The 27901-nt window shown below is 58.2% G+C and overlaps 4 protein-coding genes across 14 annotated transcripts in view; 3 read left to right on the top strand and 1 right to left on the bottom strand.

Moving 5' to 3' along the window:
* Positions 1-931, top strand: part of IP6K1 (inositol hexakisphosphate kinase 1) — a 31377-nt gene extending 30446 nt beyond the window's left edge. For all 5 annotated transcript variants that reach the window (XM_054076300.1, XM_054076304.1, XM_054076301.1 and 2 more), the window contains one exon: positions 338-931. In XM_054076300.1, the coding sequence (XP_053932275.1) occupies positions 338-847 (510 nt within the window). In that variant the 3' untranslated portion in view covers positions 848-931. The remainder of the gene's footprint in view (positions 1-337) is intronic.
* A 1469-nt stretch (positions 932-2400) lies between these two features.
* GMPPB (GDP-mannose pyrophosphorylase B) lies at positions 2401-4581 on the top strand. The gene is made up of 8 exons (XM_054076305.1): positions 2401-2592; positions 2656-2736; positions 2801-2849; positions 3113-3414; positions 3486-3564; positions 3659-3786; positions 3972-4154; positions 4302-4581. Exons 1-8 carry the CDS (start codon positions 2464-2466, stop codon positions 4431-4433), a joined length of 1083 nt encoding a protein of 360 aa, XP_053932280.1. The 5' UTR covers positions 2401-2463; the 3' UTR covers positions 4434-4581.
* Positions 4582-4655: 74 nt separating this feature from the next.
* Positions 4656-27901, bottom strand: part of RNF123 (ring finger protein 123) — a 47500-nt gene continuing 24254 nt past the window's right edge. For 6 of the 7 annotated variants that reach the window (XM_054076284.1, XM_054076288.1, XM_054076286.1 and 3 more), the window contains 14 exons: positions 25280-25457; positions 24683-24757; positions 24186-24273; positions 23838-23925; positions 23624-23708; positions 22750-22776; positions 18317-18456; positions 17932-18120; positions 16378-16453; positions 15479-15563; positions 5958-6100; positions 5517-5611; positions 5331-5416; positions 4656-4974 (listed from right to left, as the gene is read on the bottom strand). In XM_054076284.1, the coding sequence (XP_053932259.1) occupies positions 4875-4974; positions 5331-5416; positions 5517-5611; positions 5958-6100; positions 15479-15563; positions 16378-16453; positions 17932-18120; positions 18317-18456; positions 22750-22776; positions 23624-23708; positions 23838-23925; positions 24186-24273; positions 24683-24757; positions 25280-25457 (1455 nt within the window). In that variant the 3' untranslated portion in view covers positions 4656-4874. The remainder of the gene's footprint in view (positions 4975-5330; positions 5417-5516; positions 5612-5957; positions 6101-15478; positions 15564-16377; positions 16454-17931; positions 18121-18316; positions 18457-22749; positions 22777-23623; positions 23709-23837; positions 23926-24185; positions 24274-24682; positions 24758-25279; positions 25458-27901) is intronic. The other variant, XM_054076290.1, reaches the window with a different exon arrangement.
* AMIGO3 (adhesion molecule with Ig like domain 3) lies at positions 6111-13025 on the top strand. The gene has a single exon (XM_054076299.1). The coding sequence runs from the start codon at positions 8039-8041 to the stop codon at positions 9560-9562; it is 1524 nt and encodes a 507-aa protein (XP_053932274.1). The 5' UTR covers positions 6111-8038; the 3' UTR covers positions 9563-13025.

Here is a 27901-nt window from a genome sequence, read left to right as displayed (position 1 = left end):
TTATAGTGGCAATACACGCCGGCAGTTGCTGCTGCTGCAGGATTGTCCCAGTTGCCGTCAGACTTGACTCTTTAAGCCTCGAGGTCAGTGTTGGGGGGGGGATGCTTAGACTGATGAGCGTTTGAGTGTCTAGGGGCAGAATCAGTGCTTGGGCACACTGACGGTGCCCATGAGCTGCTTTGGGGTTCGGGGAACAGGCAGAGCTGTTCTTGCCCCCTCTTGGGTGTGCTTGTGACACAGTGAGTTCCCTCTGCCCTGTGGGTGCCTGCTCAGGGCTCTCTGTGCATGGCCTTTTCCTGTTGCTCCCACTTGATGTGTGCTCCCTTTTGCTCCCTAGGTATATCAGCTGGACACAGGAAATTACTTGTGTAGGAACAAGTACTATGGACGCAGCCTTTCCATCGAGGGCTTCCGCAGTGCCCTCTACCAATATTTGCACAACGGCATGGAGCTCCGCAAGGACCTTTTCCAGCCTGTCCTCGCCAAACTGCGAAGCCTGAAGGCAGTTTTGGAAAGACAGGTCTCCTACCGCTTCTACTCCAGCTCCCTCCTTATCATTTACGATGGGGAATACAGCAGGGCAGGGATATCTGTGGAGCACCATCAGGAGATGTGCATGGAGCGGATGGACAGCTGTCTCCTGGCAGGCCTTCAGGGTGTCAACAGCATGGAGTCCAGCTCCTTGGCGCAGCCCAAGGTGGATGTGCGTATGATAGACTTTGCGCACAGCACTTTCAGAGGCTTCCGAAATGACCCCACTGTTCACGACGGACCTGATAGGGGTTACTTATTTGGTCTGGAAAGCCTCATTAACATCCTAGAACAGATGTGTGAAGAAAGCCAGTAGCTCCAGGACGTGGCCTCATATGTCACCTGACAGAGCAGACGCGACCACCTGCCACAAAAAAAAGACACCTCTGGTCTTAAACAATTGTATTGATCCATTGTTTTTAAATGTACTTGGATAGAAGAGCTGAGGGGAGGCAGGACAGAAGAGCTCTTTGCGCCATCCAGATGGTTCTGACCACAGTAGTAGCTCTGCTTTCTCAAGGAGGCTCTATACATGCCTGCTGGGTGTTGGGTGTCCCGGTTCTTCGCTGGTTGCATGTGTGTTCTGAAGGGAGGACCTGTGCGTAGGAAAGAAAAAGCAGGAGCACACAGGGCTCTGTAGGTGGCCAGAGCTGTGGTGTGAGGAGCCTCCTACCTCGGGAGGCCCTGGGAGCACCTTCCTTTTGCCACTCTCAGTTACTTGGAAAGGGTAGCTGATTGTCACTCGGCAGTGTCGGCGGGGCTGGTGGTGAGCAGCACAAGCACTGGTGTGCATGTTCAGTGGTGTCAGCTCTGCCCGGGGATTTGCCAACGGCGTTTGCTTTTAATGCTGCCTTTTTCTGCTGTTTGGGCATTGTGAATAACCACCCCAAACACAGAAATAAAATGACCAAATACAGCCCCTGGCAGAGCAGCAGCCCTGGGGCCTCCTCCTCTTGGGGCAGGTGCGGGGCTTCGCCAGAGTAACTCTGCCCTGGGCCACTGACCGAGCACCACCTCGGCCCGCGGGCCGGCAGGAGCGTCTGTAGCAGTTAACGTGACCCCCGCCACGCCGCGGGGCCTTTCAGACCATTTCGCCCCCTCCACTCGTGCCACGTCCCTCCTGTCCGCGGCCTCCTCGTGGCGGGGTCCGTGCGGGGCAGGCGAAGGCCGGGCCTGGCGGAGCCGCAGTGCCGTTGCTGCCGGTTTGGTTTCGTTGACGGGGTCGGTCTTTCCCAGCACAGGGCCCGTCCGCGGGCCGCGCTGCGCTCCCTCCGGCTGCGTTACCCCGGCCGAGGGCATCAGCGTTTGAGGGGGGCCCTGGGGGCGCCGGTCCGCTCTGCCCCCTCGCGGTATCGCTGCCCGCGGAGCCCCCGGTGCCTGCGAGGCCGGGCTTGAGGCGTGGGGGTTCACTTCGGGAAAGCTCGTTCGGGGACCGCCCGCCCTGCGTGTAGCGTGTGCGCGCGGTGTGCTCGGGGAGCGCCGGCTCTGCACCGAGCGGCCCCCTTTGTGCTTCACCGAGAACCAAAAACCGTTAAAGGAACTGTTTCTGTCCTCGTGGGCCGTGCCTGCCTGGGGGGGCGGGGAGCAGCTCGTGCGGGGTGTGCCGTTCGGCCGTGCCCACCGGGGCTCGCCCCGGCCCCGCGGGGGAGAACGGGGCCCTCTGCCGGCGCGGATGCGTGCCCGGCTCCCGCTCGCTTCGCCGCGGCCGGCGGGGACCGGGGCGGGGCCTGGGGTAGGGGGCGGGAGATAGTCGGGGCGAGCGCTAGGACCCGGCGGGCGTCGGGGCGGGCACAAGGGCGGGGCGGGCGCTAGGACCCGGCGGGCCCCAGGGCGGGCACTAGGGCGGGGCAGGCGCTTGGACCCGGCGGGCCCCGGGGCGGGGCAGGCGCTAGGACCCGGCGCAGCGCTGACGTGTCGTGCGGGAGCGCGGGGATGCGGGCGCTGATCCTGGTGGGCGGCTTCGGGACGCGGCTGCGGCCGCTGACGCTGAGCCGGCCGAAGCCGCTGGTGGAGTTCTGCAACAAAGCGGTGCTGCTGCACCAGCTGGAGGCGCTGCGGCAGGTGGGGGCCGTCGCGCGGGGCCGCCCCGAGCCGCGCCGCCGCCGCTGACCCGCGCTCCCGCAGGCGGGCGTCACGCACGTGGTGCTGGCGGTCAGCTACATGTCCGAGGCGCTGGAGGCCGCCATGCGCCGGCAGGAGCAGAGGGTAAGGGCCGCCCGCCGCCCCCCGGCCCCGCCCGCCCCGCCCGCCGCTCACCCTCTGCCCGCAGCTCGGCATCCGCATCGCCCTGTCCCACGAGAAGGAGCCGCTGGGCACCGGTAGGACGGGAGGGGGCGGCGGGGCTGGGGGCACGGGGAGGGAGCGCGTGGGTGGGACCGGGGGACACTGGGAATGGGACGCTGGGGACAGCGGGGTGGGTGCGGGTAGGGCTGGGGACACTGGGATGGGCGTGACAGGGCGAGCGTGGGCGGGACGAGGGCCATCAGGAGAGGCCCGAGAAGGAGCGGGAGCAGCGGGGCCCGGGCAGGGTCCGGGGCTGCGGGCTCATCCCGTCCCCGCGGCCTCACTGGCGGCCGGGCAGCGGGGCCGCTGGCGCTGGCGCGGGACCTGCTGGCCGAGGGCGGGGAGCCCTTCTTTGTGCTCAACAGCGACGTGATCTGCGAGTTCCCCTTCGCGGCGCTGGCGCGTTTCCACCGGCAGCACGGCGGCGAGGGCTCGCTGGTGGTGACCCGCGTGGAAGAGCCGGCCAAGTATGGCGTGGTGGTGAGCGAGGCCGACACCGGCCGCATCCTTCGCTTCGTGGAGAAGCCGCGCGTCTTTGTGTCCAATAAGATCAACGCTGGGCTCTACATCTTCAGCCCCGGCATCCTGCAGCGCATCCAGGTAGGGTCGGGCGCTGGGGGGCCGGGCCGGGCCGCTGGGTCCCTCGCTCAGCCTCGCGCCTCGTCCCGCAGCTGCGCCCCACTTCCATCGAGAAGGAGATCTTCCCGGCCATGGCGCAGGACGGACAGCTCTATGCCATGGAGCTGCAGGGTAAGCCCCGGCACGTGGTTCAGGCGGCGTGTGGGGGGGTCTCATATGTGCTGCCCCTGCGCCGGGGCCTGTCACCGTCGCTCTGTCCCCGCAGGCTTCTGGATGGACATCGGGCAGCCAAAAGACTTCCTCACGGGCATGTGCATGTACCTGCAGGCGCTGCGGACGCAGCACCCCGAGAAGCTGCACTCGGGGCCTGGTGTCGTAGGGAATGTGCTGGTGGTGAGTGCTACCTCCCAGCACGTTGGCCCCTGGTGCACATCACGGGCTTTCCCTGTCCTCCCAGCACCGTCCTCCCTGCTGTCCTCGAGCTGTGCTCTCCTGTTCCCACACTGGCCAAGTGGCGCGGGCTGTGCCGAGAGCTCTGCCTGCTCTCCCAGCCCCGCTGCAGCTCCTCTTCCTTCCAGGACCCAAGTGCCAAGATCGGGGCAAACTGCGTCATCGGCCCCAATGTGACGATCGGGGCTGGCGTAGTGGTGGAGGACGGGGTGCGCATCAAACGCTGCACCGTGCTGGAGGGGGCACGCATCCGCTCCCACTCCTGGCTTGAGTCCTGCATCGTGGGCTGGAGCTGCTCCGTGGGGCAGTGGGTGAGGACATGGGTGCTCCACAGGGGATCAGGGTTCAGCTCCTGCCCTCCCGCTCCCTCGAGCCGTGGCCAGAGGGACACGCTGGCAGCCGGAGCAGGAGGGTGGCACTGAGTCTCGGGCACGTGTGACGGGGCCTCTCTGCGGCAGGTGCGCATGGAAAACGTGACAGTGCTGGGCGAGGATGTCATCGTCAATGATGAGCTCTACCTCAATGGGGCCAATGTGCTGCCACACAAGTCCATTGCCGAGTCTGTGCCAGAGCCACGTATCATCATGTAGCAGCCCCTGGTGGGCCCGGCCCGGCCTTTCCAGCGCTGCTCGGATTAAATATTTCTATTTCCATCTACCGCTTGGCCTCATCTGAGCATGGCCCAAGCCATGGGTCACTCACCAGGGCGGGCCTGGCTGCCCCTCCCCGTATCTCAGCACCACATAAGGAAGAATAATTTAATGCTGCATTTCATGAAGTCAGCCCCCAGCCAGGGGCACATTAACAGCCCGAACACCCGGCCTGGCCCCCCTGCCCCGGCCACGGGGCTGCTGCAGAGCCCAAGCCTTGGGCTCCCCTCCTGGAGAGCGGCTTGAGGGGCAGAGGGGCTGCTGAGCAAGGGGGGGCAGTAGCCTCGAGCCTCTGCCCCCCTGCAGTCCCCGGCCCCACAGTGCAGCCACGTGCTGGGTCCTGCGTCTCAGAGGTGGGGGGCAGGGAGGGGGCGCTGGGCGCTACGAGCTGGCCGGCTTGGTGAAGTCATCCACCCCCGTGATGGTGGCCTTGCAGAAGAAGCAGTCCTTGTTGTTCATCAGGTGCTGGTTAATGCAGGCTCTGGGACAGAGGAGGCAAGAGCATGAGCTGCCCACCACCCTGGCACTCATAGATTCATGGAATGGTTTGGATTGGGAGGGACGTCAGAGCCCACCCAGTCCCACCCCTGCCATGGGCAGGGACACCTCCCACAACATCAGGGGGCGCAAAGCCTTGAACCCTTCCAGGGATGGGGCAGCCACAGCTTACCTGGGCCAGGGCCTCCCCGCCCTCACAGGAGAACAGTTCTTCATAAGATCTCCTCTCAATCTCCCCTCTTTCATTTGAAAACCGCTCCCCTCATCCTGTCCCTGCACTCCCTGATCAAAAGCCCCTCCCCAGCTTTCCCGATGAGGGTGCCGCCTGCAGCCACTCACTTGCACGACTTGTGGGAGCAAGGTCTGAAGATGGCCGAGATGGGGTGTGCGTAGCAGATGGGGCACAGGTCCTCCTCGCTGGTGGGCTGTGGGGGAGGCAGTTAGCAGCAGCAGGAGAAGCCCTGGGTCCCAGGGCGGCTGCGCCAGCGCCAGGTCTGAGCGTGGGGACTGGGCTGGAGTACTCACCAGCGTGGTGGCAGCTGCCTGCTTGGACTCCTCACTCAGGTGGTTCAGCATCCTGTCCACCTTCGCCAGCTCCTCGGCACTGATGTACTCCGTGTCTGCGGACAAATCGGACTGTGGTGGCCTAATGCAACCCACAAGGTGCCAGAGGCTGCTGGGTGATGCAGGGGGGGTGCTGCAGCCCCTCAGGGACTGGCCTGATGCCGGAGACAGAGATCCCCGTGCTGGGAACAGCAAGCAGGACAGAGTGCTGTGAGGGGAGAAACTGCTGCCACAAGTGGGCACCAGACACAGCGCCATCCCAAGTGCCATTGCTGGGGGACAAATGGGAGCCAGGCCCTCTCCCTGGAGCCGAAGGGCTGGGACCGCGGCCACCAGCAGCCCAGTACCCTCCCAGCCGTGGGCAAGCGCAGCCCAGCTCCCCAACACGGTGCCGACACTTACAGGTGTGCAGAGAGAAGTGGTGCTTGTCCGTGGCTGGGGCGGCAGCTGCCAGGGCCGAGGGCTCAGCGTGGCCCAGCAGGTACTGGATGGAGCGCAGCTGGAAGCAGGGGTCTGCCAGCAGCACTGCTGTCGCACGCTCCGCCCTGCAAAGGGACACAGTCAGTGCTCTGCTGTACCATCGCTGCAGCTGGACCTCATCCCACCCTGCAGCTGCAGGAGACACCGGGGCCCTGAGCACTGCATGGCAGGAGGGTGGCACCATAGATGGCGCGGATGCTATGCCTGGCACGGAGAGCGATGACAGAGGTGAGGGGGAGCCCCGGGCTGGGTGCCCTGGAGTGCCCGCAGCCCTGGGGAGCCCCCTGGCTCCTGTGCCCCTTGGGGACGAGCCCAGGGCACAGCCAGACACATGCAGCACCCATACCAATGGCTCCGTGTTCCTGGCTGTGCTGAGCAGGGGAACTGTGCTCAAATGCAGCCAAAGAGCAGCCTCCCCCCTTCTCCTCCGCCACCCCCTGCTCGAGGCTCCCCGGATCAATACGGTGCATTAGCGTTTGCCGACACTACAGCTCCTGCACCAGTGCTCGGCGGAGCCTGGGGACCTGCAGGGCGGCTGAAGCAGCCGGCACCACCCTGGCCTCGCAGCACCACGAGGGGAGGCCCCCCCTCAGCCTCATGCCAGGGCTGTGGCTACCAAGGTGCCCCCCAGGGAAAGTACACATCCCACAAGGCAGGAGGGGCGCAGCTGTGGCTCTCCCCAGCTTCCATCACCAGCGAGGACAACCAGGACAGGTGAAGGGCACCTCAGCGGGCACCTCCACCAGGCACCAGTGCCGCAGCCACCGCTCCCCTTGGCAAAGAGCAGAGCTGGCTCCGTGGCTGGCTCTGGGGTGAGGGAGAAGCCCAGCGGCAGCAGCTGAGCCCGAGCTGGGGCGCAGGGGGTTAATGGCCCCTCAATGAACAGCACGCAGGGGGTTAACAATAGCCCCTCTCAGCTGCTGCTACAGGAGGTTTTAGCTGCCCTAATAGAAGCCAATTCCCCAGCCCAGCTTCCCAATCCCCAGGTGAAGCCACGCTTGCGTGTCCTCCACCCCATGGCCCCCATCCTGTCCCTCTGGCAGCCGGGGGTCCCCCCCCGTGCTCGGCCCCGATCCCCCTACAGTCGGGGTGCCGGCGGTCCCTGCCCGTTCCTGGGGGTGGAGAGGATGACCAGAAGCCTCATGGTTGGGAGGCGAGCAGCTGGGGGGGGGAGCATGACGGCCACACTGCTCCTGGCCTGGGTGCAGGATGGGACACGGGGGCTCCCAGAGATGGGGACAAGCATCTTTGTCCCAGCATCTCCCAGTGGCTGAGCCAGTGAGGCTGCCTCCTGCATCCCGGCTGGCCGGGCTGCGTTTGGCAGCGGGACCGATGGCGGCTATGTGGCTGGCGCGAGGGTGCAGTGGCCCTCAGCACCCCTGGGGACGGTGACCACGCAGGGCTGGTGCGGGCTGTGCATCGCCCTGCCCACCCGCCGGACAGCAAGGGAGGGCCGCCACGGCCACCGCTCCCCGCGCCAGCACCAATGGGATCCCGCGCGGCGCACACGTCGCATTCCGCCGCTGTGTAAATAGGAGCAGGAGTGGGATGGTGTTCCACAGCGAGCCCGGCTCATGGAGAGGCCAGCCAGGGTCACCGGGAACCAGAGTGTGGGGACGCGCTGCAGCAGCACTGAGCCGTGAGGAACCTCGCACTCCAAGGATGCGCAGCTGTGGGAGGCAGTGAGGCGTCTGCCCAACCTGAAACGCAGCCCCAGAACGCCGGAGTGTCCCAGCCCCTGATGCCGGACATCATCGCCCACCCCCAGGTGCCACAGCCACTGCACAGGTACCGCAGCCCCGGCGAGACGCGCGGCACAGCCGGGCACAGCAATGCTGCCCCTTAGCTCTTTTCCAGCACCGCAGCTGGAACCAGGATCTTCCATCGCGGGCTACAAAGGGATAGATGCTCGGTAAAGCCCCCTGCCAAGGCAGCACCGCGGCACGGTTTCTCTTGCATCTCGTCGAGCCCGGCTGTGCCGCGGGACTGCACCACCCAGCACAATGACCCCGAAGGCACCTGCAGCCCTGCTCTGGGCACGGGTGGCAAAGATGCTTCTGCTGCTCCAGCTGTGTGCCCACAGCCGTGCGCCCCGCGCTGCCCCACTGCCCCGCGGCTGCCCTGCCGCCTGCATCTGCACCTCGGACCTGCTGAGCTGCAGCCGGCAGGCTCTGCAGCACGTGCCCCCCACACTACTGCCCACCGCCACCACCCTGGATCTCAGCCACAACGCCCTCACCGGGCTCCACGACCGCTGGCTGGCTGCCCTCCCGCACCTCGAGGCCCTCCACATCAGCCACAACCAGATCAAAGACCTTTCTCCGCAGGCTTTCCACAACGCCTCCCACCTGCGGCACCTCGACATGTCCTCCAACCGCCTCCATGCCGTTGAGACGCACTACTTCAATGCACTGGTTAGCCTGGAGGAGCTTCTACTCTACAACAACCACATTAAACGAGTGGACGAAAATGCCTTTGCCAGGCTGAGCGGCCTGCGGAAAGTCTACCTGAGCTGGAACAACCTGACCACCTTCCCCTTTCACTCGGTGCAGGGGCTGGGCAACTACAGCCTCCGCACACTGGACCTCTCCTCCAACAGCCTGAGCAGCATCCCAGTGAAGGAGCTGGCGGCTCTGCCCGAGAACATCAGGAACGGCTTGTACCTGCACAACAACCCCATCAGGTGCAGCTGCCAGATCTACGTGATGCTCCAGCGCTGGAAGCAGCGAGGTTTCAGCTCCGTGAAGGATTTCTTTGAGGAACACACTTGCAAGGTGTCTGATGACGTGCCCCGGTCCCTGATCAAGTTCCTCAAATACAATGACATGTTTGAGAACTGCTCGGTGGACCCTGAAGAAGCGCCCCCGGTGCCCCTCCCTGTGCTGGTGGGTCAGCCCCTTCTGCTCGCCTGCAACACCAGCCTGCCACCCGCCGCCACCTACATGTGGATCTCCCCTCACCACGAGCCCATCAAACACCCAGGGAACAGCAACCGCTCCGTGGAGCTCTACCGCAACGGCAGCCTGAGGATTGCAGCTGCCAAGCCCTGGCACTCGGGGGTCTACGTGGGCTTGGCCATGAACAGCCCCCACAATTCCAGCAGGCTCTGCGAAGTCAACGTGACGGTCCACTACCCCAAGCCAGACGGGGAGACCTTCAGCACCGGCCTCACGACCCTGCTGGGCTGCATCGTGAGCCTGCTGCTTGTGCTTATTTACCTGTACCTCACACCCTGCCGCTGCCTGAGCTGCTGCAAGAAGCCGGCTCCTCTTAGCCCCCCACAGGAGTGCAGTGCCCAGTCCTCCATCCTCAGCACCACTCCCCCCGCCACCGATGGGCCAAACCGCAAGGTCAGCACCAACAAGCACGTGGTCTTCCTCGAGCCCGTCAGGGAGACACAGAATGGCAAGATCCGCCTGGCCCTCGGCGAGGACTTCCCTGATGTCAAGCACCCCAAGGTCCTGCAGCTCAAGTCAGACTCGGAGTCCATCAGCTCCGTCTTTTCGGACACCCCCATTGTTCCGTAGAAATGGGAAGAGAGCTGGGGCCGCCCAAGAGCTGTTCTCCTCCATCGCTGCTAGAAGCAGGATTATCAGGCACCCCCAACTCCCCGCTTGACCGCAGCCCACAGGGGCGATCAGCATTACCTGCAACCGCCTCAGCCACGAGCTCCTGGTGGGGTTGGGCCGGGCGCCCGTGGTGCCCAGCAAGAGCTCTTCACGTAAGGCCCTGGTAATGGCCTCATTAGCATAAGGGTAACGCTGACAAACCCCACAGGCCTGAGAAAGCCCAGCTCCATTTGGGCAGCCAAACTTCCAAAGGGCGATGGTGGGACCAGCAGCCTGCCACAGCCTCGAGACCCAGCCCGGTGCCGCCAGCACGGACGCCCCTGGCCAGGGAACAGCTGTGACGAGTGCAGCACTGTCCTCGCTCACGCCAGGGCCCCTGGGATGGCAGTGCCACCGTCCTCTCCCAGTCCCTGCTGGTCCTGCAGCTGGGAGTGGGGAGAGCATGACCCTGTCATGGGGGGATTTGCAGCCCTCCATGAAGAGGGCCACGCAGGAGGGATGGAGCTCAGCGCCTGCCCAGCCACAGTCCAGCGAACAGCACAAGCTTTCACTTCCAGAGAAGCTGTAAATAGCCAAGGTAAGATTAGGTGCTGTGGTACAGCGCCCGGCCCGCACTGCTTTGAGCTGCCCATGCCATCAAGGACAATGAGGTCTCCGCTGCACCACCCTCCTCCACTGCTTCTCCTTAGGCAGCCAAGCGCTGCCGAAGCACAGCGATTTAGCAGTAATCTAATGAGCCTATCGATAAATGTGAGTAATCCTCTCCTCTCTTGGGTCGTAATTCTCTAGTTACATTGGAATAAAAATGCCTATTTTTTTAAGCTGATGCTGGGCTCAGTGTCTCCTTGCCCTTGCAGGGCAGCAGTGCAGAGCCATCCCGTGTCCCACAGGCGCAGCAATGGGAGGCTGAGGGAGCCCCAAATCCCTGCTGGCCTGGCCCATGGAGTCAGGTGATTCCCAGCAGGCTCACAGCCTCCATTTCCATCAAACAGCATTAGGTCAGCCTTGGAGAGGGGTTAAATGTGCCGAGACAGAGCTGGTGGCCTGGGGATGGTGGGAGCAGAGCGTCAGTGATTTGTTCTGGGAAGGGCAGGTCTCCAGTGAGGGCTGGGAGCTGGGAAGGAGCAGCAGCAACTGCTGCACAGGCACATCCGGACCGTGACAGGGATGAGCAGGGTTTTGATGTGGGGGAAAGGCACCTTGGGGAAAAGGGCTTGGGGTCAGGCTTCAGCCACGTCCCAGCACCCTTCGCAGACAGAGCCCACCCACCTCAGGGAACTCCTGCCCCGCTTTCCCCAGCACCCAGCCCCGAATTGCCCCGGCACAGGGAGCAGCTGTGCCCCCCAACATGCCTGCCTGATCCCACAGAGGGATAAGGGTGTGCCCACATCTGCCGGCCACCACCGCCCTCCACAGCCAGGGTGGGAGCAGGGAGCTGCCTGTAGCTCAGGGTGCCAGCACCATTGCTCGGACACAACCCCAGAACTGGGCCAGGACCCTGAACAGAACTTCCCCAGCTCACAGTCCCCCCCGGGCTGTGTGCCCCGGCCCCGGGAACTTCTGTCAGTCCTGGGACCCGTGCGAGGCGAAGGTCCCTGTGCCATTGGGACAGAGCTAGCACCCATCCTTCAACTTTTTCAGCCAGTAAACAAGCAGTGTTTTTCCCAGCAAAAAGTCAGACGTGCCCAAAGCACCTGTCAGAAAGCCCTGTCTGTCCGAGGAGAGGAAAGCAACTGGGAGAGCAGCTCTGCTGAGCCAGCCGCAGCCGCCCAGTGTCCCCGACTCTGACACCGAGCAGCTCCATGCGATACGTGCCCTGCTGCCGTGTGCCCTGCAGCCGCTGGCAAAGACAACAGGATGCAGAGCGACAGATCCCACTGGTCTGTGCCCTTGCTCCTCACGTGCTCTCTGCTGCCGGCCCTGACCGCCTCGCGTTAGCACAGGGTCCTGATGAGCCCAGGGTGCTGAGCCGGCCACACTGGGGTGCTGCTAGGGGTGGTGAGGTGCTTCGGTGTCGGACAGAGAGGTGAGTGTCATCCTGCCCCTCGAGGACAAAGCTGAGGCAATGCCATCCCCTAGCTTTGCATCCATGCAGGGATCCCATGGGCGGGATGGGTTGAATTTGCCTTGGGAACGTCTGGGAAAGAGCGGAGATGCCACCGAGAGGGCCTAGGTCCAAACCCAACAAAGGCACTGCCCCAAGCGTGGTCGGCACCTGCTGAGCCAGCACTGAGCCCCTGCGGAGCACACACCACATCAACACTGTGTCTGCCTCTGAAAGGCGAGGTGATGTGCCGCTCCAGCCTCCAGCGCCCAGAGCAGGTGCTACCCATCTGCCGCTCTTCTGTTGCCACTCTTGTAGTTCTCCTCGCCCTCTCACTTAGTGCAGCCAAGATCAGCTTCCCTGGCACCAGTGTTCCTGCACACCTGCATCCTCAGCTGAGGGGAATGACTGAAGCTTGGGGAAAGCTCAGGCCAACTGCAGTGCAAGAAAAGCTGCCAAGGACCCCTCTGGGGTCACTCCAGCCTTGACCTCTCCTATCCCCCAGGAAAGCTGAGCCCCACTGTGCTGGGGCCAGGACAGCCGAGTTTTAGATCAGCGCCACTCCCAAGGGCTCCCTACAGCCTGCCTTCACCCAGGAAAACCCTGCTGATTCATTTCACACCTTTCTGATGCTCAGGAAGGACCCTGCACAACGCTGCTGCTCTGATGAGCCAAGCGAGGCCACCCGAACCGCCGAAGCAGTTCATTAAGTAGCCTTAAAGGCAAGTCATCTCAGCAAAGAAAAACATAGCCACAAGCACAGCCTCCCTGACAGGCAGGGGTTGGGAAATGTAATGGATGGTCCCCAAGGAATATGCTGTGCTCTCTCAGCAGCCATCCGCACCATTACAGCCCCGGCTCGCTGCCAAACCAGCCTCCCGCTCCTGGACTCTGCAGGGTAAAGTAACGGGGCAGCACAAAGCACGGCAGCCCTGGCACACAGGGCCTGTGCACATGGGGATAGACTTTGGGGACCAGCCTCCAATGCTGACTCCTGTCTGCCCTGGCACTTCACATCCCTGCCAGGGCAATGGGGGCACACTGAGCACCATCCTGCACTGATGCTGACACACAATGCACAGCATTGGACCTGGATCCCTTCCTTATGCTGCTCATGGTTTTCCAAAGAGCTCGAAGCAGTGAAGGCTGGTGCTGGCCAGCACTACACCTCCTCCTGCCACCCAGGAGTTCCTGACAGCCCCAAGGCGATGGAAATCCTAGCCCTGGCAAGCCCACTGCTCAGGAAGCAGCATTTAGAGCTGGCAGCTTGGAAAAACATGAAGATCAATAAGGTCAGACTCCTTTTTTAACCATGAAACCTAGGTGTGAGCTAGGTACTGCTCTGTGCTCTGGCTCACGTTCCCCCCCCCCCCCCGGTACGTTCCCCACGAACAGCACCAGCCGTTCTGCCGGCTCTGCCGAGGAAATGCATTTCTTCTCTCCCCAAAGCACAGCCCACTGCATCCAGGGACCGAGGTGTATGATGTATCAACTGTCTCATCACATCCCAGCCTGGGCAGCGTTCCCTTTCCTTGTGCTTAATGGCTCTGTTTCGTGCCAAGAGTCCATGGCAAGAAAACTTGATGCCTAGCTGGATGTCTTGTGCTGGGCAAGTAGATGCTGAGCCACCCTGGTTTTCGGGTGACTGGGCAGGAGCTCCCTGCAGCACTTGGCTCACCCCTGCTGCACCTCCCTGCGGCGCTGGGGCCAGGAGACTCGCCACAGGATCAAACCAGACCAAAACCCCAAGGAACCCAAAGGCAGCAGAAAAGCTCCTGGGCTTCCTCTAATACGTGCTGGTTCTTCTCAACCCTGTCTGCTGTTTGTACGCGTCTGCACAGAGCGGCCCCCCCAGGTGAGGTACTCTCACAGCCTGGTCCTCAGTTCAGAGCGCTGCGCAGAGCATGGGTGGCAGATGGAGCCTGCACTGAGAGTCATTCTGCCTGCCACCACGCTCATCAGGTCAGGTTGCCCATCCCCTCAGCTCTGCTAGTGGCAGAGGGTCTCCAAGCCACTTGGCCCTGGTACTTTTGTCTTGATTGACCTAAATGGCTCCTCCACACTGTTTGCTTGCCTTTTCTAGATCAGTGATGTCTCAAACCTCAGATTTAGTGCAGGGCTTTGCAAAATTACAAAGAAGCATTTTGGTTTATAGACATTTCTTCCTTAGGCTTCCTCTTGTTTCACCTTGTCCTCTTCCTGCTCAGCTAGGTCCACCATAAGGACATGATGCTTTGCCCACATCATTCCCCCATTTCCTATTCATTTCTGCTTTCCATTGCACAAGGAGGCGAGTACAAAGCCCCTGATCAGTCAGAGACTTGCCACTTCCCACCTGCACACCACAGAACACTCCTCTGTAGCCCAAGGACTGGAGGATGCCGCTGGCAGAGAGGGAACAGCACTGCTTGGTGAGGTACAACCCCTTGGACACCAGCTGACCAGGTTTCCCTGCCCAAAGCAAGACTGGCTTTTCAGGTAAAGGAGACACAGCCGGGAAGCTTTTGTCTCCGCAGGACTGAGAAGGACATGATTCTCGTCACATCACCATCATCACAGTGCGCTTCAGAGTGTGCTGAACTGAGGGTCAGAGAAAGAGCTTTATCACTTCTCCTCTTTGACTCTACAGGTGATCTGGTCTGGGACAGATGTTCAAGGACAGGCAGCCAAGGAAGGACTTTTTGTCCCACCCGACAAGCCGCGACCTGCTTTATCATCTCCCTGTTTCCCCTCGGGAAGAAGTGTCTCGTTGTGGCATCAAAATCATGATGCTTGCCCTTTCCACAGAGCAGGGTTGTGGAGGGAAGCAAAATCCAGCCCTGTTCACAGTCCTGAAAGGCCACTGATCAGTGACCTTGTGCTAAGCTCCAGGCACTGTCACACTTGGGGCTGTGAGACGGGTGCAGCAGCCATGGGAGGCAGGATATAATTAGATATATTTGTGTATATCTTTGAGTCCTTGAAAGAAGAAGCTGAAAGACTGGCTGCAGGGCTAAGCTGCTCATCCAGATGGGGCACCACTCTCTGCAAAGCCAGACACTATCATGTTCTCCAAAGGCAAAAGCAGCAGGACTTGCAGTGCAGATGGAAGAGCCCCATCTCCTACAGCATCCTGCAGGGCACGGTGGCCGGGCAAGACACTTACCAGTGACACTGGAGAGGGCAAACGCACGGCTACAGAGGATATCAGCCTGTTTTCAGGACTCAGTACAAGCAGGAACAGACATACATACCACCAGATCAGCTGTGGCTTTGTCTGGCCACACCACTCCCCCAGAGCTGTCTCTCTGAAGAACTGGTTACCACAAAGACAAGACTGTCTTCATCTTAAAATCAACACCACACAAGTGTCTGGACAGAACATACCTCACCCTTGTGCCACAGGTCTGGGCAGCCACAGAGCTCTGCACACATTTTGATCCCTCCTTAAGATGTGTCCAGAGCAAAGGAGCTTTAATGGACTCCCTTGCATTCATTGCTGGGTGTCACTCTGCCTGCATCATCGCATCAGCACAGCTCTTTTACACACGGAGCTCACAACGTCCGTCAGCAGCCATCCTGCTGCACCAAGCACCAGACCCCATCCTCAGGAGGGGTGCGTGTGCTGTCGGTACACCGCCATGTACCTACCTCTCCTGAGGGCTTTCCTGCACTATGGGAAGGGATTTTGCACCCAGCAGGAGCCCACGGACGCCTGCCCCATGCATGTCTGCTTCACCTCTCCTTGGCCCCCATGCACACACATTGCTCCTGCAACATGTCCCGCAGCAGTGGCTACTGCAGCACCCAAAGCAATGCCACGTGCACTTCTGAAGTCAAAAGCCACTCACCCCTGAACATCAGTGTCCACAAGCAGCCGGACCAGTATCCCCGTCACAGCTACAAGGATCGGGTAATGGTCCACGCTCTCCAGCCCTACAGAAGCAAAAGAGAAAGATAGAGGCACTGCCAACGCAGGACAAGCAGAGCAGGGCTCATTGCAACCTCCAGACCTGGTGGCAGAGCAGTCCAGGAGGTTGGGACTGCAACTTGGGCTCTCTTGTGGAGCCATGGGTTTCACTGAGGACAGAGGAGTCTCCCCACTAATGCGAACCCCAGATTCAGCACTGCCTTCACAAAGGAGCACCACTGCCTCTTCAAAGCCTCAAGAGGGGAAGGTTGTTTGTCCCCTCCTAATCAAGCAAGAAAATCCAGCTGCTGCACATGTAATACAAGAAGCAGAGGCTCCTGGTGGTGCAAACAGCTTCCTCCAGCACCTCAGTGCACCTTTTACTCGATGCAGAGCAACCAAGGCCGCTGCCTGAACTGCAACCCGTCCAGGGCTCTAAGCCTTTCAAACAGCCTACACCTACCCTCGGCATAGCAGTGTCTCGCGAGGCATCTCTCTGCCCAAGCATAGCGGGGCTGCCACTGCCATCACAGACAGCCAGACCCATGCATCAATGCCTCGGGAGGACAAAGCCTGGAGGGAACCAGGCTGCTGGGCACACAGAGGATAAGAGCCTAGAAAGGGCAGTGAAGCTCAGGTCTACCATGAGGGTTTACCTGTCCTCTGAAGACCTGTGGCAGTCTGCGGCACCAGAGTGGCTTTCCCAGCCAGGGTGGTGGCAGGCCTGAGGTCTGATCCCATACCCCTCTGCACCCACGCTCAGCACAAGCCATCCCTCTCCCCAAGGGCACGGCTCCATGCCTTTCCAGTGGAGAGGAGTGGAGTTAACCATGGACTCACCTGGCAGACGGAGGTTGACTACTCTGTCAAACAAGTTTCTTTCAGCTGTCACACGGTTCAGCACCTGGTTCAAGAGCTGTGTGGGGAAAAGCAGAGAGGGTTTGTATTTTTCGGATGGACCTTCCTGTGAATGGCTCAGTGCCTGGGAGCCAGTGGATGCACACAGGGAGGCTCAAACACAGTCCTAGCTTGGCCCCGGCACAGAGGGAGGTGGCGACACACCACAGGGGTTGTACCAGACCCAAACCTCCCAGGGAAGAGTCAGTCTGAGGTCACAACGCCTCGTCTTCCACCTAAGTCTGAATCCCACCTACAGATGCCAAGCCACTTCTGAGGATAAAAGCTCTTGGCAAGCAGAAATCACAGGTGCTGGGACAGCCACAGCCTATGAAGAGGGAGCTGGCAGTTGCTGTGGGGCAAAAGCAGCGTCAGGGGAGTGAGCGCAGTCCAGGTCCTGGCCTGCCTGGAGACAGCAGCAGGACAGACCTACCAGCCCTGAAGCATGGGATGAGCACAGAGAGCAACTGCTTCGCTACTGGACAGAGCAGCACCACAGGCAGAGATTTCTGCCCATGACCAGCAGAGAAGGAATCAACTGTAAAGACACTTAATTAGCCACCATTAGCTCTCACTCAAACCCTCAGTGGGATGAGCAGGGACTGCTCCAAGCTTGACACAACCGCTGCAAGCTGTGCACCAGCTCTCAGATGCAGCATCCCTCTCCCTGCCACCCTCGTGCCTGCAGAGCAGAAGTCTGCATCCCACGTTCAGCAGGGCCTCAAGATACTGAGGGCTCCTTGCTCTCCTCCTCCACAGGGAAAAGCCCAGGATCTGAGGCTGAGCACTTCCCTCAGTACTGTTGTGCTAGACCCCACCGTGTCTTGCTTTGTCTCATGCTCAGAGCTCTGAGTCTCAGCCTTGGAGCAACCCAGCCCCTGTGGTCCAGCTGAGGTTGATATAGCTGCTCCCCACCCGCTGGCTCGGATGAGAGCAGCCTGTCATCAGGGCTGCTCAGCTTTAGAACAGAAACCACTCTACTAGAGCCTGAGAGGTGTTGTAGGTTGGGATGGGTCTGTCCCGGTCACCCCAGCAGGGAAGTGCAGACGTTGGTTACCACAGTCCAGGACTGAGGGAGAAAGAACCAACACACCTGCCCAGATGTTGGGGTGTGTTCCCTGTGGTGCCAACTATGCTCTCCACATCTCCTCTCCAGATATTATGGCACTGCTCGTCACAGGAGCATTCAGCGTCTACTGGGAGGAAGAAATGGGCCACAGCCACTCTGAAGGTAGAGTTAAGTAGCCATCATCCTCCCACCTAGTAGGGGTAGAAATCAGCTGTGGGCAGACTGGTTGCAAAGGAGGAACGCAGGTGACATGTAGTGATTTTAGGGAGCACCACTGGTTCTGCAGCAGCTGGGTTTGCTACAGCAGCTTTGGGAACTACAGCATTTGCTGCAGGAGCCCCAGGCTCACAGCAGACCTGGATGGAGGGCAGAGGGGCCCCCATGCCCCTTCAGAGGATGTTTCTTCACACCTCGCTAAAGGGTGATACCTGGGCAAGCCTTCGAAGCAGCAGCTCTGACGATGGGCGATTCCAGTCGAGAAAGATCTCTGGTGCCAGTGTGACGGTCATTTCCAGCACCCTGAGCAAGCTCACCGACAGGTCAAAGCATGTGGCGCACACCTTCAGCTGCCGGCTGTCCACAAAGTTCCTCTCCAAGCGCTCTGCTGCCTGCTGGATCTGCCAGGCAATGGAGACAGCTTAACAAGATGCCCCGTCCCAAATGGAGGGCCGTGACCCCCACCCAGCTCAGCTCCCACGTGTGCCAAGGAATCTCTGGATTCCCAACTCCAAGAGCCACGTCTTGAATCTCGCTGTGTGTAGGGCACAGGCACCCATTGAGTGCCATACCTCAGAGCCCCGGGAGCAGACTCACCTCCTGAATCATGCCAATGAACTCGGAGAAAGCCCAGTTCAGCTGGTTGAGGACGCTGTTGAGGAAGCTGGGGGCCAGGTCACGGTCGCTGCAGAGCAGGTCTGCCATGTGCCGCTGCAGCAAGGTGGAGGGACACGGCTCTGAAACGAGACAGTGACAGCTTCAGTGGCCTCATCCTGGAGCAGCCATAGATGATTAGAAGCACAGATCTTGCCTGTCCAGCCTCCAAGCACTTTTTGCAATGCCAGCCTGAATTAACCAGGGAAGAGCCCTGGGTCCTTGCTGCTGCCCACGTCTGCGGGAGTGCTTCCCGGCAGCTCAGCATCCCTCCCGCTCAGCTCAGCATTAATTACTCCTGACAGCAGCATGGCAGCAGCAGCTGCCTGGAGCCAGCACGGCCACCCCTGGTCCCACACAGCTGTGCACACTCGTCTGCATCCAAGGAGGAAAGTACCTGTGAGATCCCACTCCTGAGAAGGTTCTGCACAGAGCTGGGGCTGGCTCTGCTCTCAGCAGGCCCAGGCAGGCGGGGCTGAGCCCCAGCACACACACACATCCCTGCAGCACGTGGCACCGCACCTCTGGGATTCTCACTCTCTAGAGCACAGACTGGGTCAGACCCAGCAGCGGGGTCACACAGAGTCAGCTCTGCACAGGGCACTGGGCCCCATGGATGGGCAGGGAAAAAAGGGACACACAAACGGGAAAGGTTCCTTTGCAGGGTTGAGCTTTGGTGTGAGCTTTTCCCCAACCTCCCCTCAATGCGTACAAGGTGCTTTTTATCAAAACCACTGACACGGCAGCCCCCTTCCAGCATTCGAGCACCAACGCAGCACAAGGCAATGATCACCACTGCTGGGGCTGAGCTCTGCAGGCTGTCCCCTTGGTCCGTTGCCAAAGCCTCTCTTATCAGCATGTCCAGGCAGATGGATCTCAACATGAATGGCCCAGCCAAAGCCTCTCTCATTTGAAGGCTGCTTTGGCTTTTTGAAAGATGCTGCTATGCATGTCATTCTGATTTTTAGCCAATGCCTATTTCCTCAAGGTCTTTTTCCAATAAGTGGTGTGAATTTGCTCCAAACCTCCAATTCTAGGTTCTTAAATGCTTTCCCTGCTGCTGGCAAAGACTGTGCCAGTCTATAAAAGCATTCAAAAGTGATGCCTCTTGTCAAATTTCTCCACAGTCACATAGGGGTTTGTAAGGTTTTAAGCTAACACCAGGAAACACTGGACATCCTTGGTTTGTGTTGCTCCCAAGAGGATTCTGCATCTAAAGATACTGTGACCACTGCCGCTCTTTGAAAGCAACATCAGGAACCAGCCCTGGGCTACAGCAAGAGCAGCTTTGTCCCTTGCATGAGTTCCCAGGTCAGGTTCTCCATAGGGAATCATTACTAGTCTCTAGAAATCCAGCCGTGGTGTTAGACCCTGGTCCTCATCAGCAAGGTCTACTTTGCTGAGGCATTTCCACTCATGTTCCAGTCACCACTATCCTCCTGGGTGATGACACAGCCCTTACTAGTGCCATGCAGAGAATGAGTGGCATGGCATTAGCATTTCTAAAACTCGTAACTCCTTAATACAAAAGCCACTCCATCTTGGCTTAGACTTCATTATGGCAGATAAAGAGCAGTCATTGGAAGAGAAATCAGTGGTTTTTCAAGGCCAGAAATTATGACCTCAATACATTTAATGCGGGCAACAGAGCACGGCCCCATGTGGTTACAGATGCATCCCATGCTTCCACAGTAGAAATATCCCAGCAAAAATACAGGCAACACAGTCAGAGGGGAAAGAGAAATGTAGGTGGGAGGAAATGGTGCACAGAAACAGAGTTCTTTAAAAAGATTCTTAGGCAGCCAGAAAGGCCCAGCACCCCAGCAAACACTCAGGTGAAAAGGTTCACCAAGACCAGGATGACGCAGAGACAGAGGTTAAAATGCAGAACACAAAGTGAACCTAATTGAATGCAGCCAGTGGCTGATGAAAGCAAGAAGGGGTAACAGATGGAACAGACGTGAAAGAAATATCCATGATGAAACCGGCTACATGAAAAGTTTCTTCAACTACAGGCACAATTTCTAACAGAATGATTGAAAAAGGAGTGATGGGAGCAAGTCTGACCCAGCCGAGGCCATCAATGAGTCAGAAACAACAGAGCAGAAGCCTGCAGTGAGTGCTCCTACCAGATAACTAAAGCTAGGTCAGGTACTTCCACCACAGTAGAATAATGATGCGCTTGATAGTTCGCTAATGACCCAGGAAGATTTAAAGCAGCACTGCTTGGGAGGCTTCTTGGTCTGGAGCCCAGGAGGCACTCTGGATGCTGCAGCACTCACAGCGGAGCTGGCAGCACAGAGGAGGAAAGCCCACACCGGAGCAGGTTCAGAGGCAAAGCGGTTCCACCCAATGCCAATCTGAGCTCCAGAAAGGATCCAGCTGTGGACAGGACTTGGCTGCTGCTCAGAGGCTGTTGGGCTGATGCAGCAGCAGTGGACAAGGTAAGCCGGGGATGCAGCGCACCACTTCAGTAGTGAACTGAGTCCCTTCAAAGATGTGTTCAGAGAGGACCGAAGGGAACATTCGAGGGTGAGGCAGGAGGAAAGCAAGCGGCTTTCAGGGGATGAGGTATCAATAGGGTCAAGTCCAAGGCTTCAGGACACTCCAGTGTCAGCCTGGGGCTCGGCCACACCTCCAGAGCATAAGGCTGGCAAAACAGCTAATGCAAGTGTTGGCTCTGTGACCAAATCACAGCAGGATCAGGGAGTCGTTCTAGCCAGCACAGCACTAGCACCTCTGGGGCTTCCAAAAACATGGGCAGGGTGAACGCCAGAGCTCAAAGAAAAGCAAACCCCCTTCCTGAACAAGACACAGAGGCTGCACTTCCTTTTCACCATTAGAAAGGACCAAGAAGTGAGTTTAGCCTCGTACACCACCGCTTCTGAGGAATAAAATGTTGTGCTGTTCAGAGTTTCAGCCATCAGAGAAAAGCAGAGCAGCAGCAGAAGACAGGCAACAAGGTCAGTTACATTCCCACCAGGAACAAGGGACGGATTTAGTTCTGACGGTATGGAACCACCACCAGAAGGGCTCATACAGCACACCAGCTGATGGTTTTGGTGCTTGTCAGATCAAGATAGGATTTCTTCCTGAAAGACCTCTTTCACTTATGCAATTTGCTGGCCTTGGGAAAGGGATGTAGGTGAATTCTTTGGCCCACAGTGCACAACAGCTCAGCTGGATGATCTCACTATCCCGTTCACCTACCCTCCACCACTTCATGGATGCATGAGCAGAAGCTGGGGCACAGGAGCCCTGTGCTGCAACCTGAAGCCACCCTGCAGCCTGGTAAAGGCAAGACAGACAGGGCCTGGCACGGGGCCCCACCTCTGAACAGAGCTCTCAGCAGTCAAAGTGGAGGCAGAGCTGCATGAGAGCTGGTTGGTGCCAGTGGGGCTGAGGAACAGCTCCGAGAGCAGGCAGGAACACATGGTCTCTCTGCGCTGCTCCTAGCCCTCGCTGCCCACCACCGGAGAGCACAGGCCCATCAGACATGGGTGCCTGTGCTCCATGGATGCTACAAGTGGGGCAGCACGCCCTCCGCACCTGGGCAGAGTCCCCCAGGGAAGCACCTCGAGGCAGGACAAGGCTGGAGCACTGGGGAAGAGGCAGTTGCTCCAGCTCCCTTCAGACCAGCCTGCAGAAGCAGACCCAGATAAACAGCGATTCCTTCAGCTCCGCAGTTTCTCCGTTGTCCCTGCCAACGCTCACATTTCAACAAGGTGAAGCCTGATGAGGGGTCGTCTCCTCCTCCCTGGGCAGCATCTCAAGGACACCTCTGAGTACCACGTCCCTCTTCAATTAAATCAGTATTCATTATTGATTTGGTTGCGCCTTAAAATAGTGATTCCAGGAGCAAGTCACCAGTAGTCAGCCCAGCCCACTCTGGGCTCAGACTGCACGGAGCCACCCAGGGATGAATGGAGAGGCCTAGAAAGCTGAAGAACTCTGCTCCTGCCTCAGAGCTGCCCCTGACAGAGGGAGCTCAGTCACCACCCCATGGGAGTAGGGGCTTGCTTGTGCCAGAGGAGGGCAGGGGACAGTCACGAGGTCCCTTCTGCATGAGTACCAGGGCTTCCCCATCATCCTCCAAGGCCGAGAGGAACCTGAGGCTGGCATGGCATGCGGCAGGGCTCTGACCCCAGAGCTAACCCTCATCAAACAGGTGAAAAGCAGGCTATGATGCAGCCTCAGGGACTGCCATGTGGGCACTGGGCTGCCCAGCATCCCCTACAGATGCAACTGAGAAAAACGGCCATTGCATCAAGCCCTGTATCCCTCCCCGAGAAGGGTCTCTCTAGACAGAAGCAGGGAAGGAGGGAGCTCTCTAAAGCTACTTCACCAGACAAGACAGGGTCACACAACAAACTTACTCTGGAAACTAGCAACAGAGAGATCTCCTGGGCACCCACAGGCAGGAGAGAGAAAGAAAACAAGACTGCTGTTAAAACAGAGATCAGCGGCTCTCCCCGGTGGATGGGGCTCAGCACACACCTCCACGTGCCACAGGCCCATGTCAGGCTGCAGCACCCTCTGTCCCCCATCCCTGGGCACTTCTTCAGGGGCAAGGTCTGGCACAGAGCCTTTTCCACAGCAGAGGGGGGCCAGGAATGGACAGGCCTAAACCCTGCAAGGGTGAAGCTGGGGATGTGTTCTTCAGCTCAGGAAAGGCATCAGCTTATCCCCATAGCCTTCTCAGCCAGAAGAGAGCTAAGGAACCCCTCAGTTTGGCAACTGCGCCGAGAACCAAATGGCCATGCCAAAGGCAGCACAGTCTCTGCCAGGATCCGGGATCCCCGAATAAGATTCCCTGCTCGGAAACCTGTGCAGTGCCCTGCCTTCTTATGCACCTGGTCTCTCTCTCTCAGGGTTTCTACTGCTTGGCATAGTCGCCAACACTTCCCCACAGCAGCAGCTTGCTGTGGATATTAGAGAGCCTTCTCCCAGGCTTACATTTCTGAGATAAAGCTCTGGTGAGGGCCTCTCGCTTCTCCTGTGAAGGGCAGAACCACTCCTTGTGATGGGTCTAACTCACCACCCTGCATGTGAAAGTGACCAGCCAGTCCAGATAGACCAGGCACGTCCAAGAAAGGAAATGCAGGCTGCAAAGGTCAGGCATGGATATTTGGCCAGGATCCCCCGACTTCAGCAGCCATCTCACCAGCTGGCCTGTCCCACAGCAGGGATGGCTGCTAGGGAAGAGGCCAGCCCTCCCTCCTCACCCATCACAATCCCTACCCCACTCACTCTGCAGGCTGGGGAGGCTGGCATCCTCCGGCTTGGTTTTCAGGAGATGTGGGAGCCGTGTGTATCTGTACCCAAAGCCACAGCCCTGGGAAAAGAGACAAGGAAACATCTCAGAGGGAGGAAAATAGTTGGGTTTTGCTGCTACCTAAAAGTGAAATCCTCACTGTCCAACCAGGCCCAGAGGGTGAGAGGGGCAGGGAGGCAGGACACTCACCCGCCACAGCCTGACGAGGATCCAGTTGGTTTGCGCCCAGGGCCGCTGCTCATAGGGAGCCAAGAGGTTCTTCATCATGGAGATCCGCCTGCCAGATGAAAGATGTAAGTCAGCCACGAAGGGTGTGGGGACAGAGGATTGAACAGGACCCATGGTAGGACTCGGGGAGCTGGGGCAGTACAAAGCCACTGGTATAAGGGTGTTCGGAGGCTCCTCAAGCCAACTTCAGCAGCCTGCTCCAGCTCCTGGACCCTCAGTGGTGCTTTGCAGCCTCCCTGCTCTCTCACCCAGCCCTGCCACCACCCCAGCCCTGCCCTAGCCCCTGGGAGCAGGCAGGGCAGCACTTACTGTTCTTCTGGGATCCTCTCTACTGCACGCAGTGAGTGTGGGTAGCAGACATAGCTGGCCAACGCCTGCATCAGGGAGTCCCGGATGTCTGTGGAGGAACAAGAAGGTGCTTGGTCAGACACCCGAGGATGCACAGAATGTCAGGGAGTGCCTGAACATCACAGCCTGGGAGGGTCCGCCCTCACAGAGGCTGCTGTCCCAGCTGCCAGGAGAGCGTGTCTGTGCTCTGGCAGCTCAGGAGTAACCATGGATTTGATATGCAAGTAGTTGGGACATAATCCCTGCTCTCAAAAGGGTATCCCATGTTGAGTATCAAAGCCCGGAATAAGCAGGACCCATTGGACAAGGGCAGTGCCCAGCCTCTCTTTATATATGGAGGTAGAAAGCACTCAATGGGTTCAGCAACAGATCCCAGCAGAAGTCTGGTGAGCCCTCCAGCAGTGAGGCCAGCCAGACCTGCAACATCATCACCCCAAAGCAGAGGAGGGCAGCTCTACCTGTGCCCACGATCCTCGAGTCAGCAAAATGCTTGGCCAGGATGGCAGCAAGGCGCATCAGGGTTTCGTCGTAGCCTGCAATGAGAAGGAGGAACCAGGGCTCACCCAATGGCCTGATGGGCAGCCCTCTGGTCCCAGCTTTCCTGCAGACACGGCACAGGCCATGGGATTCATTTCTGGTACAACCAACCGCAGCTTGGTTGTCAAAGCAGCTAGGAAAACACATCTGCATCCAACAGAGCTGCTCATCTCTGTCTGCGCAGTCTGAAACAGTTACTTGGAGGAAAGAAACAACCATGCAACTGAGTTGGACAGCAAGGGAAAGACACCAAGTGCAGAAAAGGCTAAGTAACACCAGTAGCACCCCAGATTTATGCAGACAAGCCATGTCTAGCCTGCAGGCCCTGAAGAAATCTGCTGCCGCTGAATTCTGCTGCTCCCTCAACTGCAGGCACAGCCTGAACACTTAAGCTATGTCTTTGGGGTGGGAACAGAAGCTTTTCTTACCTTCGTGAGCTACCACTATTGCACCGTAAGTCTGTGGCTTGCTTTAGACTTTATCATGCCAGAATTAGCAGGGCCTCACCAACCCCTCACCTGGAAGGTCCTCCATGCTGTTCACAGGGCTGAAGTAGTTCTTGAGGGCGCTGTAGCTGTTTATAGCAACGCTGAGGTAGAACTCTGGCATGAAAGCGAAAAGTGAACCTGTCCTGTCACCATGCTCAATGGTGCGGATGCACACGCGCAGCAGCCAATATATATCTTGCATCTTCTCCTGGCCAAAGAGAACACAACAACCCCCATTCAGGTTCATCCAGCTTCTCTTTGGAGAAACACAATCACCAGCCCCACACTTAGACCTCCAAAACATCTCCATGTCTAAGATGCTCCTCAGATCCCTGCTCTAAGTTCATTAACCACATCTATGCCATTCAGTCTTTTCAAAGAGCCACAACAGTGACAAGTGGAAGGAACAACTGGAGGTCTCTACACCAATCTCAAGCTCAGAACACGACCACGTCCAGTGTGACATCAGATGGCTTTCTCTCACTGAGAAATTCTCTAGGCACTATTCCTTGGTAAGGCATGACTGACCACACAGGCCAGATGGCCACAAAGGTGTGCTAGCTTTTATTCCAAGTGCACTATCTGATGGAAGGCACTAGAGAATCCAGCATAAATCTGCTGGAAAGCAAGTTGCTCCTTTGAAGGAATTCAATGGGAACAGGCAGAAAGCTCACACCAACCCAGATCTTTGCAGAGCCTTTCAGGTTCTGTGCCAGCCATGCAATCACATTTACTGTCCTGAGGAACATCAGCCTCTTGCTTCTCTAGCAAAACTCAGGGGGCCCTAAATTAAAAGCAGGAAATTTCAGGGCATCTACACAACTTTAAGATATAAGAATCAGCACCAACCAAGCCAATAAAAGAGAAAATAGTTCATATCCTGCAATGCCGAGACATATCAGAAGTAACAGCAACTTGCATAAAAACAGGTGGAATAGTGTACACCTCTAATTAAAAGAAAATTAAAATCAGAGGTGCAGATGAAGGATTTATTTTGCAGAGTGGCTCTTCTAAAGCACGTTGCTTTGGGAGATTTACCTCAGCTTGTGCTGTAAATAAGACTGAACTCATGTCAATCAATCAAAGGACATCTTTATCTCGACACTGACACCCAGCCCAGCCCAACTGTCGCTTTCAGGATGAAAAGCACTGTTGCAGGCAACATTAAGGTAAAGAAAGCTGCATTTGGTGTTCTTAAGACTTGATAACCTCAAAATGTCACCTTAAGTATTGCCAAGCTAGAAGAAAGCCTACACCAAGGGGATACAGAGACGTGATTGCCCACAGAGTGACGGAGAAACACAGTGCTGTAACAAAATAAGGTCAAACGGTCTTCCCACAGGGATGTTTTGAAGACAAGATTATCTACTTTAAAATTAAGAGTGTTTTTAAGCTGTAGTGCTCCGTTTCATCTAACCTTGAATCCCTCAGCTCGGAATAAACCAGTGACTAATTTCCCAGAGGAAGGAGCAGCCTCTCCCGCGTTTTTACACTTCAGCACAGAGCAAGACTTCACCTCTAGACAGAGCCAGTCTCTTTCTCTCCATCAGCATCAGTGGCACCAGCAGTGCTCCTACAGGTGGGCCCCTCCACTGCACGCAGTTCCTAGGGATGCAAGTGCCCCCTGGGCGGGTGTCAGCATTGGGGAACTGCAGACACCTGCAACGGCTGTGCGATGGAGCCCTAAGGGTGCAGGCAGCGTGGACAGGCTCCTCTGTGCAGCTGCACTCCTCTCCAGAGCAAGCTCTCTGGCTCCTGGGGTACATTTCTCAGGGACCTGCTCTCCCTGACAGCCAAGCACACCAAGGCAGGAGCACAGACCAGGAAGGCTGTGACCTTCACTCCCAGATGCTGCTGATTCATCCAGAAAGGTGACACTGCGCTCTCAACGGGAGGCGGGTTCCTAGTTTAATATGACAATATATCATCTAGAGACACAAACAATGTTTCTGCAGGGGCCATCGCAGCGACACCTGCAATGCACACCAGTAATGCCCCTCAGCCTTCCGAGAGCAGTCCGGGAAGAAAGGTTTATTTTCTGGCAAGCACAGGCTACGCTAATGCAGCCGGAGAGCGTGGGCAGCACAGCACTGTGCCTTGCAGCCCTGCGCTGCGAGTGAAGTAGGGGATGAGCACAGAGAGCACAGAATCGGGATCAGCCCCTGCAGCTCTGCAGGACACGTTCACAGGAATTGCCACTCCCCCTCTCCCTGCTTACATCCCAGGACACGTGCAGAGCCCCTGCTGCCACTGCCTGTTCAGGGAAAGATGTCTTCTTCCCCTACACTAAAAAAAGTTACAAACACAGATGGAACATGGCAATGTGCAAGGGGAGACAGGAAGAGGGGATGTGCAGAGTGCAAAAGCACAAACTGCTTGAGAGAAAAGAGATCCTAGAAAATGGTGAATGTAGGGAAGAAGGGACAACCTGTGCAAACAGTCACTGCATCACTAAACGCAGAACGCACTCTCTCTGTGCGGGAACAAAGCGAAGAACAGGAGAACACTTGAACAAAACCCCTAGGCTTGGATCATGTAGATTTCAGGAAGGGAAGCATCACTGAGACCTCCCTGTGACGCACAGCCTCACTCAAGGAAATGGTTCATGGTAACGTCTGTCCTCTAGACGTGCCCCGAGAGCTGAATCTCCCT

The sequence above is a fragment of the Cuculus canorus genome, chromosome 11, assembly GCF_017976375.1.
Source record: "Cuculus canorus isolate bCucCan1 chromosome 11, bCucCan1.pri, whole genome shotgun sequence".
NCBI classification, from domain to species: Eukaryota; Metazoa; Chordata; class Aves; order Cuculiformes; family Cuculidae; genus Cuculus; species Cuculus canorus.
The sequence above is the reverse complement of the archived record's forward strand: the minus strand, read 5'-3'. Positions and strand labels throughout refer to the sequence as shown.

Coding starts and splice junctions, on each gene's coding strand:
- GMPPB (XM_054076305.1), top strand. CDS start 2,464: ATGCGGGCGCTGATCCTGGTGGGCGGCTTCGGGACGCGGCTGCGGCCG. Junction 2,593..2,655: donor AGCTGGAGGCGCTGCGGCAG/GTGGGGGCCGTC, acceptor GCGCTCCCGCAG/GCGGGCGTCACGCACGTGGT. Junction 4,155..4,301: donor GCTGCTCCGTGGGGCAGTGG/GTGAGGACATGG, acceptor TCTCTGCGGCAG/GTGCGCATGGAAAACGTGAC.
- AMIGO3 (XM_054076299.1), top strand. CDS start 8,039: ATGACCCCGAAGGCACCTGCAGCCCTGCTCTGGGCACGGGTGGCAAAG.